The 14700-nt window shown below is 38.9% G+C and overlaps 1 protein-coding gene across 1 annotated transcript; it reads right to left on the bottom strand.

Annotated features, from left to right (window-relative positions):
- Positions 1-129: 129 nt before the first annotated feature.
- On the bottom strand, positions 130-11183 carry LOC121883511 (myosin heavy chain, fast skeletal muscle-like). The gene is made up of 40 exons (XM_042391809.1): positions 11130-11183; positions 10824-11046; positions 10466-10609; positions 10219-10375; positions 10081-10108; positions 9889-10000; positions 9709-9801; positions 9565-9628; positions 9343-9441; positions 9149-9252; positions 8909-9047; positions 8684-8802; positions 8422-8571; positions 8170-8340; positions 7780-8086; positions 7529-7605; positions 7353-7440; positions 7146-7263; positions 6916-7039; positions 6681-6817; positions 6313-6568; positions 5816-6058; positions 5532-5708; positions 5265-5410; positions 5059-5149; positions 4562-4951; positions 4292-4418; positions 4088-4206; positions 3116-3312; positions 2807-2990; positions 2552-2717; positions 2249-2373; positions 1794-2102; positions 1513-1716; positions 1271-1396; positions 1013-1183; positions 782-886; positions 592-687; positions 328-459; positions 130-170 (listed from the first exon to the last, which is right to left on the bottom strand). Exons 2-40 carry the CDS (start codon positions 11025-11027, stop codon positions 153-155), a joined length of 5817 nt encoding a protein of 1938 aa, XP_042247743.1. The 5' UTR covers positions 11028-11046; positions 11130-11183; the 3' UTR covers positions 130-152.
- Positions 11184-14700: the final 3517 nt, after the last annotated feature.

The following is a 14700-nucleotide window of genomic DNA, read 5'->3' on the forward strand; positions in this document are numbered from 1 at the left end:
GTGACTTAAAGAGAAACCAGAGTAAATAATACAGACTGAATATTATTAAATTATGAGGAAAAAGTTTATTGAATGAATACATTGTAAGAAGATAATTCAACAGCTAGTTCATATTTTATGAACTCTGTAGAAAGGCGCCAAAAGGATGTCTCTTATTCAGCAGCATCAGACTAGAAATAAAACAAGAAAAAAAGATTCACTATGTATTCTTACAATAAAAAATAAATTAAAAATGGTATAAAAATATTTAGCTTATAAATAGACTTAAATAACCCCATTAAATTAAGATGCCTGCAGAATAATTTTTGTAAAATATCACGTGGTTACCTTTCCATGATCACGGCTCTTGGCTCTCAGCTTGTTGACCTGGGACTCAGCGATGTCAGCGCGCTCCTGAGCTTCCTCCAGCTCATGCTGGACCTTCCTGAACCTAGACAAGTGAGTGTTGGCCTGCTCCTCCTGTTAAGGGTTGGGAATTGAAGTATGATGATGATGTATTTTTTTGAATATGACATCATATTAGTATGCTTTCTTTCTGTTATTGATTTGTGCTACATTCCTATATGAAAAATTACAAAACATTTGACTCACAGCCTCCTCAGCTTGTCTCTTGTAAGCCTTTACTTTGAGCTGCAGCTTATCAACCAGATCCTGAAGTCTATGCACATTCTTCTTGTCTTCCTCAGTCTATACAAAAAAAGGAGTGTTATGAATGGAGTACAGAAAGAAAATTATGAAATTAGAAAAAATCAGAATAGTTTTTAGTTAAATGAAAAATTACCTGGTAAGTCAGCTCCTTCACTCTCCGCTCATATTTGCGGACTCCCTTAACAGCATCAGCTCCACGTCTCTGCTCGGCATCAACTTCGGTTTCCAGTTCACGGACCTGTAATGTGATGTTATACAGTTTGTCAAAACCTTGTTAAGGGATTTTAGTAGTGAGAAAGATTTAATTTATTTCATACATTGAAAGTTTGATTAACATCCTAAAGTGAATATATTATGAGCATACCCTTGACTCCAGTTTCTGGAGCTGCTTCTTGCCACCCTTCATGGCGAGGTTCTCAGCCTCATCCAGACGGTGCTGCAGGTCCTTGACTGTGACCTCCAGGTTCTTCTTCATCCTCTCCAAGTGAGCACTGGTGTCCTGCTCCTTCTTCAGCTCCTCAGCCATCATGGCAGCCTGAAATGATATGCATCAAGTATGAACAAGTATTCGGTGAGGTGAATTTGAATTTTATAAAAGGAAGACTCATAAATATAAACTCACATCAGTGATAGCTTTTTTGGCTTTCTCCTCAGCATTTCTTGCTTCCTGAACAGTGTCGTCCACTTCACTCTGAACCTGCACAAGGTCAGACTCCAGCTTCTTCTTGGTGTTCAGAAGACTGGTGTTCTGGATATTAAAAAAAGACACAGTTAATTTAATATTTGTTATGTATAACAAAGCTGGTATGTATACTCTATTCATTCTATATAAAGAAATTTTCTTTTGAATCATTGAATGTAAACCTGAGAGTGAAGCAATCCGACACGCTCACTAGCATCAACCAACTCCTGCTCAGCCACTTTGCGTCCTCTCTCTGTCTGCTCCAGAGCAGCTCTCAGCTCCTCGATCTCCGCCACCATCAGGCCATTTCTGCGATCCACCATGGCAGCCTGCTCCTTCATGTCTTCCTGTCCTCTGACAGCATCATCAAGGTGCAGTTGGGCATCCTGACAACATGTGGAAAAAAGAGTTAACTTTCTTTGCTCTTCAACATTTATTTATGCATTGATTAGACAAAGCTCACCTTGAGCTGTCCCTGGACATTCCTCAGTTGTTTCTGGGACTCAGCAGCCTGCCTGTTGGCATGGCTCAGCTGAATCTCCATCTCATTCAGGTCTCCTTCCATTTTCTTCTTGACTCTCAGGGCATCATTCCTGCTCCTGACCTCAGAATCGAGAGTGCTCTGCATGGAGTCAATCACCCTCTGGCTGTTCCTCTTGATCTGCTCCATCTCCTCGTCCTTTTCTGCAAGCTTCCTGTCAACCTCACCTTTGATCTGGTTAAGCTCAAGCTGAACACGGAGAATCTTGGCTTCTTCATGCTCCAGTGTGCCCTGAAGGAAAAAGTTTAACATGTACCTAAAGGTTACCAGTCTTTCTCAGAAAAATTAAAGAAAAAATCAAATGAATACTTGCCATTACATAAATGCTTTTGTATTTTATCACATAAGTTGTCTAATATTGTAATTTAGTTTTTTACCTCTGCTTCCTCCAGTGCTGACTGAATTTCAGTCTTCTCAGTCTCCACAGTCTTCTTGGCTTTCTCCAGCTCATGGATGCTCTTTCCGGTTTCACCAATCTGTTCAGTCAGGTCTGAGATCTCCTCTGTAAAACACCAAAAGCCAAAATCCAGTTTAGAGAAACATAGACTATGCTGTATACATTATATCTAGAAAATTAGGTTCTAACACCACAAAACCTCATGGCCCACACCTAAAGAAGTCAAGGAAGAACGCTCACAATCAATAAAATAGTTATATGAAATATCATGGGATTAACATACGCTGCAGGTTCTTGTTCTCTCTCTTCATGGTCTCCAGCTGATCCAGAGCCTCCTCATAAGAGTTCTTCATCTTGAACAGTTCAGTGCTGAGAGAGCGAGCCTCCTTCTGGGCTCCTTCAAGCTCTGCCTGGCCCTCCTCATATTTCTGTTTCCATTCTGCAAGGACCTAGAATGATATAGATGAATAACAATGATTAATTTAGTAAGAGAGATTTGTGTTTCACTTGAATCAGTGTGGTTTTGATTTCCTCTTACCTTATCAAAGTTCCTTTGCTTTTTGTCAAGGTTGGCAGCCAGAGCATTAGCTCTCTCTACATCAATCATGAGGTCCTCCACCTCACCCTGTAGCCTCTGCTTGGTCTTCTCCAAAGAGGCGCACTTTGAGTTCACAGCCTCAATGGACTCCTCAGCATCCTGCAGACGCTGGGCAAGCTTTTTCCTGTAGTGAAGAAGTTTGTTTTTTTTTTACATTAACTTGCATATTGATAGCAAAATATGTGGGATGTTATCTGGAAAAGCAAGCAATTGAAAACTAATTTAAATTGTAAAAAGGTAGTGACTTACTTGGCCTCCTCCAGCTCCTCAGTGCGCTGGATAGCATCAGTCTCATATTTGGTTCTCCACTGAGCCACTTCGCTGTTAGCCTTGGACATTCCACGCTGCAGCTCAGCTTTAGCTTCTTGCTCCTCCTCAAACTGCTCTCTGAGCAGGTCACAGTCATGGCGGGCTGACTGAACACCATGGGCCAGGGCATTCTTTGCCTGATGAACATGGCAAGAGGTATTTTAATTGATCTATTAAATATAGAAATATCATCTATTTCTATCAATCTTGTTTAAATACAATTTGTCATGGTGGCACATGTTGATTGAGTCATTTAGTTTTTGATAATTTACTTTTACATCAGATTTGCTATTTCGTGTAGTGTGTGGGACTTTGTGGGATGTTAGGAACTCAGGTGGAAGGTGCTTGGTGAGGAAGGAGAAGCTGGTGTGTTAGTGGGATGTGCTTAAGTCATAAAAGACAAGGCTGAGGAGTAGCAGCAACACCCCATGAAGAGGATTACATCCAATTCCCACAAATCCCCTGGTCAGTTAAATGGTAATATGGTGATAACATTCCTAAACAGGCAACCCAACATTCACAGCCACTAAGCCACTAAGGTGTAACACTGCATTAAGAGAAATATGTCCTATTCCCACAAATCCCCTGGTCAGTTAAATGGTAATACGGTAATAACACAACCCAACATTCACAGCTGCTTCAGACAGTGACTGGCCAGATATGGTGGTAGGAAATGAAGCATAAGTTTGAATTTCTCTCTCAAGCTCTTTTTTCTGCTTTCTAACATGATCAGATGACATGTTGCAAGACCTTTTTTTCTTTTTTTTATGCTTAACAGCTAGGAGATCTGGTGGGTTAGTAGTAGGTGAAGAGTAACAGGTGATTGACTACATTTAAAAAGGAGGACTCATTTCATCCCTTGTTTAAAGCTAATAATAGCACATAGTATAGTAACATGTAAACTTGTTATACCTTCACTTCTTCCTCAATGTGTCTCTTCAACTCCTCAATTTGCTGAGTATAAGCCTGCTTGCCCCTGGTCAGCTGGGAAACAAGAGCGTCTTTCTCCTCAATCTGGCGGGAATACTCACCTGAATGATAAATTGTAAATGTGTTATTTATCAAAATGATCATTACCTTTATTTTTTTTACTATTTTTTATCACAAGTGACTCACCATTCTCTGTCTGCAGTCTTGCCCTCTGTGCACTTATGTCATTCAGCTGGCGCACATTCTCATCGTTTTTGGCCTTCAGCTCACTCAGCTGGTCCTCAAGAGTTCTGCACATTTTTTCCAAGTTGCCCTATCAAGAACACAACATTATGTATTTAAACATATTTACATGAACAAAGAAAATGCTGAGCATTTATCTAAGTTGAAAGTTACTGCCATACTATCCATTATAGTTCATATTTATAAGCATAATGAAAGACACAAAACACTCACTTTGGATTTAGCTATAGCCTCCATGTTGCTGGAGAGGTCATCAATCTCCATCTTGTACTCGCTCTTCTCCTTCTCAAGCTTCTGTTTGACACGCTGGAGGTTGTCAATCTGCTCTCCCAGCTCTGCAACACTGTCAGCCTGTTTCTTGCGGAGAGCTGCTGCGGTAGCTTCATGCTGCAGGGTTGACTCTTCAAGGTCACGGCGCAGCTTCTGGAACTCAGCCTCACGCTTCTTGTTCATCTCAATCTGAGCGGCTGTTGCTCCACCAGCTTCCTCAAGCCTCTCACTGATCTCCTCAAGTTCCCTGGAGAGGTCAGCCCTCTGCTTCTCCACCTTAGCCCGAGCAGCCCGCTCAGCCTCAATTTCTTCTTCCAGCTCCTCAATACGAGCCTAAGTTTGATGATAGTAATATCAAGAAGGCTTGTTAACTGGAGCATATTGTAACAAGTGGTTTTTCAGTACAACATTAGAGTATAACATTCATGTCAAATACTAACCTGGAGTTCCTTGATCTTCTTCTGAAGTTGAGCACCAAGAGACTGTTCATCTTCAATCTTGCTGAGCAGCTGGCTGGTCTCAAACTCCTTCCTAGAAGAGGAACAAACAGTTATTGCTGTCATAGTTTTAGTTTTGACTCAGGATCATTGTGTTGCATTATGGCAGTAGTTCAATGTAAGGGTTAAAGATGAAAAACAAAACTCGCTTCTTGATTTTCTCCTCAGATTGCTGCTTGTCATTCTCCAGATCCATTATGGATTCCTGGGCCAGTTTCAGATCTCCCTCAAGCTTCCTCTTGGCTCTCTCAAGGTCCATACGGAGCTTCTTCTCTTGCTCCAGTGATCCCTCAAGCTTTTGAGATAATATTATAATGTTGACATAAAATAATATTTTGTATTTTTTATCATGGAATGTGAATTCTAACACACAAGCTAACAATACAAACATGTTATCAAAAGAAATGTTTTCTCACATCATCCACTTGCTGTTCCAGCTTTGTCTTGGCCTTGGTCAGAGTGTTGACTTTGTCTTCCTCTGCCTGGAGATCGTCCAGCGTTTGCTGGTGAGCCTCTTGGAGGGCTTTCTTCTCCTTGGTTAACTTGGCAATAGACTCATCTTGAGATGCCATCTCCTCTGTCAGGTTTTTCACCTGGAAGTGCCAGGCAAGGTGCATTATTTCCATCACTTTATACGTTTGAAAGGTAATTTCATATACTTTGTCATTTTTTATAAATGTAGGTTTAAATTTATTCCAACCTTGTTTTCAGTTGCATGTTTCTCCTTCTCCACTTTAGCCAAGGTGAGCTCCAAGTCATCAATATCTTTCTTCAGCTCAGAGCATTCATCCTCCAGCTTCCTCTTCTTGCCAGTCAGCTCAGCATTGATTTCCTCTTCATCTTCCAGTCTCTCAGTTGTCTCTTTGAGTTTGGCCTCGAGTTGGATCTTGCTCTTAATCAGACCTTCACACCTTTCCTCAGCATCTGAGAGATTCTCAACTTCCTACAGTACATTTTGAATAAAGTGTAAATCAATAAGTCAGTTATTCTCTGAATATATATATTTTCAGGATTAATACAAAAAAATAAATATACATTTTTAATATATTCATTAACATTTGTCAATCTAAATGCTTGGTAAGGCACATAGAACATGAGATGACCAGAAGATTATGTGGCGTCTTTAAATTTCACCTAGATATTTGAAAATGTTAGTGACAATGTTCAATTAGTATAGTGTGGATGTATCCTACTTACAGAAGCCACTTGCAGTTGCAGGTCATTCTTTTCCTGCAGCAGGGAAACCATCTTCTCCTCCAGCTCCTTCTTCTTGGCCAGGGCAGTGGCCAGGTCTGTTTTCATCTTCTCATAGTTCTCCTTCATGTTCATCAGCTCCTTCTCAGTCTCAGCGCTCTTTAGAAGAGGCTTGATCTTGAAGTACAGATTCATCCATGGCCAGTTTTTCACATTCATGAATGAACGGATATTGTACTGAATACTGAAGACAGCCTCTCTGGAAAATTGATATAAATAAAGTGTCATTTTTACTGCAACGTGACTTAACAAAAACAGCTGTATCTATTTCATTGGACAGAACAGTTCAGTGTACTGTATGACAATCATACCTCCTCTCCATCATCTTAACAAACTCAGTCCTCATGAGGAATCCTCTGCAGAGAGCCTGAGTCATGGTCACCAGATTAGCCAGTTTCTCATCTCTCATCTCCTCCAGTGTACCCAGCAGACCAGCTTTGAAGAACACCTGTGTGGTTGTTTGAAGGAACTCAGTCATCAGCACAAATTGATGCAAAAGGACATATGTACATGGCATATGTATTGAAATTGTTGATAGAAATTAACCTTAGTGTGCCCAAACTTGTACTGAGTGTGATCCACATCAATGGAGCCTAGCAGCTTCTCTGCAGCTTTCTTGTTGTCAATGAACTGTCCCTCAGGGATGACGCTGGCATTTAATACTTTGTATCTACAAGACAACATTATGTTGTTACTTACAATGAATCCACATCTTGGCCGGCTGTTTTAACTCAGCTGAAATCAACTTGACTTGCTTATATTAAAAATTGCATCACCTCTGCTTGAAGTCACCATAGAGGATTCTGCTGGGGAAGCCCTTTCTGCAGATTCTGATGCCTTCCAGCACACCATTACACCTCAGCTGATGGATGACCAAGAAGTTCTCCATAAGACCTGAAAGTTGCAAACTCATACTGTTTCAAATATTTCTTTTAATCACTATGTCACATTTAGTGTGCAAAGTTGGGCTATGTGCTTCTAACCTGGGGTCTTTGATTCATTAGGAATAAGGCAACGGACAAAATGAGGGTGAGTGCTCCTCAAGTTGGTCATCAGCTTGCCCAAGTTCTCCTGTGGATCAACAACACAAGATAAGCGGTCAACAATATTTCGAGATGAGGTTTTTAATTAGTATCAAAAAATATGAAACAATTCATACCCTGAAAAGAGCAGACACAGTCTGGAAGGAACCACCCTTCTTCTTTCCTTTTTTGCCGCCGCCACCACCAGCAGCCTCTGTTTACAAAAATATTAAATTTAATTAATGGCACTAAACTGGAAGTTTTCTTCTCTGTGGAAATGGTATTTTTTAATTAAGTCAAATGCATGAATATATTACCACAGAGTACTCATCAGCTTTATACTATGCCTGAACCAAGTGTAACAGACACACAGTTTCTAATTTCTTACCATCACCTCCACCGTGTTTTGCATACAGGAAGGCCAGAAGTTTGTTTGAGGCCTTCTGATAGAGCTGGACAACTGAGTCATTCAGGGGGTCCTTGTTCTTGTCCAACCAGCCAGTGATATTGTAGTCCACTGTACCAGCATAGTGAACCAGGGAGAAGTGAGCCTCAGGCTTGCCCTTTGCAGGTTTTGGCTTCTCAAAGGCCTTGGTCTTTCCAAGATGCTGATCATGCAGCTTGTTCTTGAAAGTTGTGTCAGAGGCCTTGGGGAACATGCACTCCTCTTCAAGGATGGAGAAGATGCCCATTGGCTGAGGAAAAAAAAAATTCACACCATGGAAGCAATCATTTGCACATGAATCAAGAAGTCACTTCGACCCGATTGACTACTTACCTTCTCAATAAGCTCAATGCAGGCAGCCAAGTCCATACCGAAGTCAATGAACTCCCAGACAATGCCCTCTTTCTTGTACTCCTCTTGCTCCAGGACAAACATGTGGTGGTTGAAGAACTGTTGCAGTTTCTCATTGGTGAAGTTGATGCAGAGTTGCTCCAAGCTGTTGAACTGCAATTACATGAATGTATTAAATTGCATGTCAAAAAATTGTTGATCTTTGAATTGCTCAGACACTTTTCAGCCACTCACATCAAAGATCTCAAATCCAGCGATATCCAACACTCCAATGAAGTATTGTCTTGGCTGCTTTGTGTCCAGCATCTCATTGATACGGACGACCATCCACAAGAACATTTTCTCATAGATAGACTTGCACAGAGCCATGACAGAATTGTGGACCTAGAAATAAACATTTTAGAGTGAGATTTTGTCAGAATCATATTTTCATGTCAAAATGCAAATATTGGCCTTTTATATATTATTTTCAAACAATACATTTTCTTTATCTTACCTGTGGGACAGTCTGACCTTTGGTCACCATCTCATTTCCGACCTTGACTCTAGGGTAACACAGAGCTTTCAGCATATCAGCTGAGTTCAGGCCCAGGAGGTAGGCGATTTTATCAGCCACTGATGGAAAAACAAACCTTTAGCTATCTGTGAACTGGGACATGTTTACAAATATGTTACATACTAGCCCTTGGTAGATTTCCTAAAAGACATCTATCAGAATTACCCTCAGTGCCATCAGGTTCAGCCTGCTCCTCACGCTGCTTTTGCTTGAATTGCATGTTGCCATGGTGCATCACAGCACCAGTCAGCTTGTAGATGCCCATCTTCTCCTCAGCATTGAAGCCCAAGATGTCAATAGCAGTCTACATTGTACATGAAGCAAAGTTTGAAACATTTTCCACAGTTGTCTCAAGCATGCAAGATCTATTTAACTAAAATGTTGTTTTTTTGTTTGTTTTTTTACATCTGTTGCAATGAACTCCTCCACATCATCGATGCTTTTGACAGAGATTTCACCCTGACTGACCATTGGGTAGTCATAGGGGTTGGTGGTGATCAGAAGACCCTCTAGAGGAGCACAGTAACGATACCTATTATTGTTTAGTGTTGTCTTTGGTATTATTTCAATGTCATTTTCAAATTTGCATAGTAACATACCCAGGAGCTCAGGCTGGTGGCCAGTCATCAGCTGATAGAAGATGTGGTAGCTCCTCTCAGCAGACAACTGGAAGGTTACACGAGACTTCTCCAGCAGATCTAAGAAAAACGAATTTAAGGAGAGACTGTGAGATTACTCTATTACATTGTGATACTATTACTTTATCAAAGACCAGATTATAGCCCAGATGAGGCTTGAGTCATACCATGGTTGAAACTTACATGTTTCAATATCAGCTGAAGCCAGCTTTCCAGAAGAGCCAAAATGGATTCTGATGAATTTACCCTAGAGAGCCAGATCATTGATAACATCAGTTTTTGCAATTTAGTAAGAAAATACCTTGACATGTTTCCTGGATTACTTACAAAACGAGAGGAGTTGTCATTCCTCACAGTCTTGGCATTACCATAGGACTCCAGCAGAGGGTTGGCTGCAACAATTTGGTCCTCAAGGGAGCCCTGCAAGAGAGGATTTGAGTTACACAAGCTAAACATTCAAATTAACTATCCTCTGACGAACAGTTTTACCTTAAACAACCAATTTACCTGCATCTTGCCAGGTGTTGGCTCAGCCTTCTTGGCTCCAATAGCTGCAATTGTTGCAAAGTATTGGATGACACGCTTGGTGTTGACAGTCTTTCCTGCACCGGATTCTCCACTGGGGTATAAGAGACACATGTCAAGAATCTGCTTTATCGTCATTATATGATTTAGCATTACAGTTTCTGTTATACTTACGTAATCAGGATAGACTGGTTCTCACGATCTGAAATGCAAACAAACATTTCACATGAATTCCAGTTTTGTAATTCCTTCAATACACTCATGTTCAAGTTTAATTCCTACACAATTTAACACTGCTAACTTTGACCTTACCTGTGTGCATGAACTGATAGGCATTATCAGAGATGGAGAAGATGTGAGGTGGTGCCTCAATCCTCTTCTTGCCTCTGTATCCTCCCACAACTACAGCATCATACACTGGAAGCCACTTGTAGGGATTCACAACAACGCAAAACAGCCCAGAGTAGGTCTGTAATAGCACAAATAGAAAATAAACATAGTGTTAACATTTAGATATGCAGATATAAATGCACATCACATTAGTAAAGTGGAAACTCACGTAGATCATCCAGGATGCAAAACGCTCTTTGAGGTTATACAACACACAGGGCTCGTTGAGGTGGGTCATCATGGCCATGTCCTCAATTTTATCAAACTTTGGAGGGTTCCTGGGAAAGATTTCATCTTCTTTCACAGTGAGTGTCTGAAGAGATAGTAGTAGTAAAAATACAGTAAAAATGTGTAGAGTTAATCAGATGGATGTTCTTGTTAACAACTGTGTCAGTGTGAATTTAAAACCACTAAATGTTTTACTAAGTTATAGTTTTAAATAAATGTTAATGGAAAGAATGGCATCCTCCTTCAATGGAAATAGATGGGAAAATGTTGTTAAAAAAGTAAAATAATGAATTGCCTACCTTACCACAGTCTGTTTCAACTGTGGCTTTGCCACCCTCTCTCTTCACAAGTTTACCCTTGAGATACATCTCCTCCTTTTCAGTCACAAAGAAGGCGGTTTTGGCATCAAAAGGAGCGGTTTGTGCTTCAATCCTCTCCTTCTCTGGCTTCCGGAGGTAGATGGCCGCCGGGCCATAGCACTCCATCTCCGCGTCTGTGCTCATGGTGGCACTTTAGTGGAGACTGAAAAAATAGAGTTAAAATATCAGCATGATGTCGTAATGGTGTTGTATCCATCTGATGTTGGAGATTTTGACATCTTTTACCTCAGCTGGTTCCAAAAAATGATGAGTGGTAGAGTATCTGGTGGAGTCAAGATGCTATAAAAAAGATGATTAAACGTGAGTACAATAACTTTTTTCAGTTTGGTTTTCTCACTTTAAATCTTCCTGGCAGAATGTCAGTTTGAGAGCAGTCGAGCATGAAGGTGGCAAAACTTATTCAGATTTAACTGATAAGTGCTAGCTGAATTCAGTTGAATCATTAAAGTTCAATTCTCTCCCATCCCCTCAACTGCCCCCCACACCCAGAGAAATAGTACTGCTCTTAATGATCACTTAGTATAGAGTATGTGTTGAGACAGGATGTGTACTGCACATCAACACAAATGAATTAATTGTGCGATTTCTGGAAGAAAAAAAGAAAGAAACCACTTAAATGTTTTAAGAGTATTTCAAGTAAATTGTTTTGGAAAACAGTTGCCAACTCATTTCAGGTATTGCTCAAAATAAGTTTCACATGCCAAATGAACATCAGCCAGTTGCTACATTTGATACTAAAGAAGTTATTAAAGAAGCATGATACAAGAGTCCTGGCAGATCTTGAAGGCTTATGCCCATTATGGCATGTTTGATTTGAATTTGACTCACCAAAGAAAATATAATATATAATATATAAAAATATAGCAACATTTAACCCATATCATGAAGAGAAATAGTACTGCTCTTAATGATCACTTAGTATAGAGTATTTGTTGAGACAGGATGTGTACTGCACATCAACACAAATGAATTAATTGTGCGATTTTTGGAAGAAAAAAAAAAGAAAGAAACTACTTAAATGTTTTAAGAGTATTTCAAGTAAATTGTTTTGGAATAATATCTGCTCAAGAATACTTAAATATGACATGAAATTTCACCTGAATATCACTTAAAACAAAGATAACTCTGACAAAGAATCATTGACAATATGCATTAGTAATTAGCAACACATAAACTTTACCCACTGATCAATAGGAATTCAAACCAAGATCATAGTCGATACACTCACCTGTGTTGGGTGCCTACCAGTTCATGCAGAAGTCCAGGGCTGCCTCTTTTATAGAGGGTGGGAGTGCTTGATCAGCTGTAGTCTCACTCAGTTTGGTCATGGCCTCATCCTGTTGCTTATTTTGTGGCAGTGATGTTTATGCAGCTTGTAAGCATTTTAATTTGTAACTAGAATTTGAAAACTACATAATGCAGCATGATGTTGTACCAATTGATTTGATGTCATCAGAAATGTGAATGTGACACACAATATGGGTGTTAAAATACTGAATAAAATGTAAAATTTGACCATTGTTTTGTAGGATAATGGAAATGTATAGTAGAATGGACTACTTTGCTAAGAAGTTCAATTTAAATTATACTGAAGGCAAATACCTTCCTCACAGTTAAAGTAATTCTAATTTATTTTCAACATGCTTGCTTTCATAGGAAATGTTGACTGTGAACACATTCTCTTAAAAGACAAAAAAGACAAATTGTAGAGTAGGAGAAGGACAGTTAGACATGCACACATACTTAAGTAAGACTTCAGTAAACCAAATAGGACCCAAGGGTCTGCTTAAGTAAGCATGAATATAAATTTATTTAGAGTGAAAGAAGGAGGTGCTCATTAATTTCTCACCTAGATTAACTCAGTGAGTTAAAAAACTTGCTATTATAAATGTTGTTGTGTATATATGGTTTGTGTACATTCCCAATAAATGTAGCTCTTGATTTAAAGGTCATGAAAGTTGAAACATGTAGTTAACATCAAAAATATTTTTTTCAATGCATGGACAGCTTTGGGGGTTGGTTTTGGAAACTCATCCAAATTCCATTGGTATTCAGTTGCAGGACACTTGCGTATTCGAGATCTTTGAAACTTCACCCCCAAATGACACTAATAAAAGACAGCTTTCAACACACTTAATTAAATGCTTATATTCACCTTTAATAGAAACTATATACTAAGTCTGGGGGGAAATTATGTATAAAGCTTAATAATAAGCTTAATAATACTGACCATGGTAATGCTATATTCACCAAGACTTTCATTGTGCTCATGAAAACTTCTGTGTTCCTGTGTGTGCCAGTAATACAGAAAGAATAATCTAAAATTATACCATAATATATAGCTGTATTTGTGCACTATTTGATCTTTTAAATCTTATAAATGTAAACTTGCCAATTTCAAAATCGAAATACTTCATTAATTGCGGTTACATTACATTAATATTTTTAAAGGTCCATTTATACATGGAGTTTAGTTTTGTGAATGTGCCAAAATGTTTGTTGTCTACAATTACTGGATTCTGGCACATCTTGTACTCCTGTAATAAAATTAAAGATGAAGTACTATCATTAAAAGTTCAATCACCTTTTATATATCTCCCTAAATGGACATGAAAACAGTTGCCAACAAATTTCAGGTATTGCTCAAAATAAGTTTCACATGCCAAATGAACATCAGCCAGTTGCTACATTTGATACTAAAGAAGTTATTAAAGAAGCATGATACAAGTGTCCTGGAAGATCTTGAAGGCTTATGCCCATTATGGCATGTTTGATTTGAATTTGGCTCACCAAAGAAAATATAATATATAATATATAAAAATATAGCAACATTTAACCCATATCATGAAGTGAGTTAACAGTTGTAACTTCCTTCTTAACTGATTTGACTCATTTCAAAGTGGCTCTTGGGACATATACTGATTAATTTCAGCAAATAGTGGGAGAACTTAAAATGACTAACATATGAGTATTTTCTATCACTATTCATAGTTTCTTTGCTGCTGATACTGACTCTATTCGCCCAAATCATCCCTTCAGAATGTATATTTTTATACATCTAAGAATGGATATATGCGGTGCTTTAAGTGCATGTAGAGCGATAACACCTGCTTACCAGTGCAACTTTGCCTTTGTCTCTTGTCACCTCACACAGGCTGTGAACAATGAACCATGATTAGATAATGGGATTTACTTGCAGAAATAAGTGGCCCATGAGTTGTACCTTTTGTTCTAATGATGTATGGGATTTGGGATTCTGCTATGAAAAAGAAATCCACTTTGATGTATTGGTGTTGTTATTTTGTTTTGTTTTTTTCTTTTTGCTGCTTATGTGACATTGATGTGTTTATCCTGTCACCATATATTCCCTTTAGGAGGATACTCAAGCAACGCAAAAGTGATGTAAGAGCCAGGCAACTTTCACCAAAAAGTCCTCAGGGCTAGCAGATGAAGGGTTGCCAAATGTCTGAATAGAGATGACTCATTCTGCTCCAGTATGCCAAGTCAAGCTTTGATGTCTTCCAGAGAATTTAGACATGGAATAACTTGGCAACCTATTTTTCGTCTGTGACATCCCAATTAGAATGTTGCATGAATGCAGGGAAGGCCTGAGCCTAAGAAGAATTTGATTTGATCACTTTATTAATATGAAAAATAAATATTCTTCATTCCAATTAGAAAATATTTTCTCATAATTTTTTTTTATCACAATCTTGATTAATCTGGATTATGAAAGTCAAAAAATGCATTCATTCATAAGATGTTTGGAACTCAAAATATATTAATAATGTAACCA

The sequence above is a fragment of the Thunnus maccoyii genome, chromosome 18 (genome assembly GCF_910596095.1).
Source record: "Thunnus maccoyii chromosome 18, fThuMac1.1, whole genome shotgun sequence".
Classification (NCBI taxonomy): Eukaryota; Metazoa; Chordata; class Actinopteri; order Scombriformes; family Scombridae; genus Thunnus; species Thunnus maccoyii.

Excerpts from the sequence above, each read along its gene's own strand:
- LOC121883511 (XM_042391809.1), bottom strand. The coding sequence starts at position 11,027 with ATGAGCACAGACGCGGAGATGGAGTGCTATGGCCCGGCGGCCATCTAC. Across the intron at positions 10,001-10,080 it reads AACCAGTCTATCCTGATTAC|TGGAGAATCCGGTGCAGGAA; the intron begins GTAAGTATAACA and ends CTTATACCCCAG. Across the intron at positions 7,040-7,145 it reads TATGGTGACTTCAAGCAGAG|ATACAAAGTATTAAATGCCA; the intron begins GTGATGCAATTT and ends GTTGTCTTGTAG.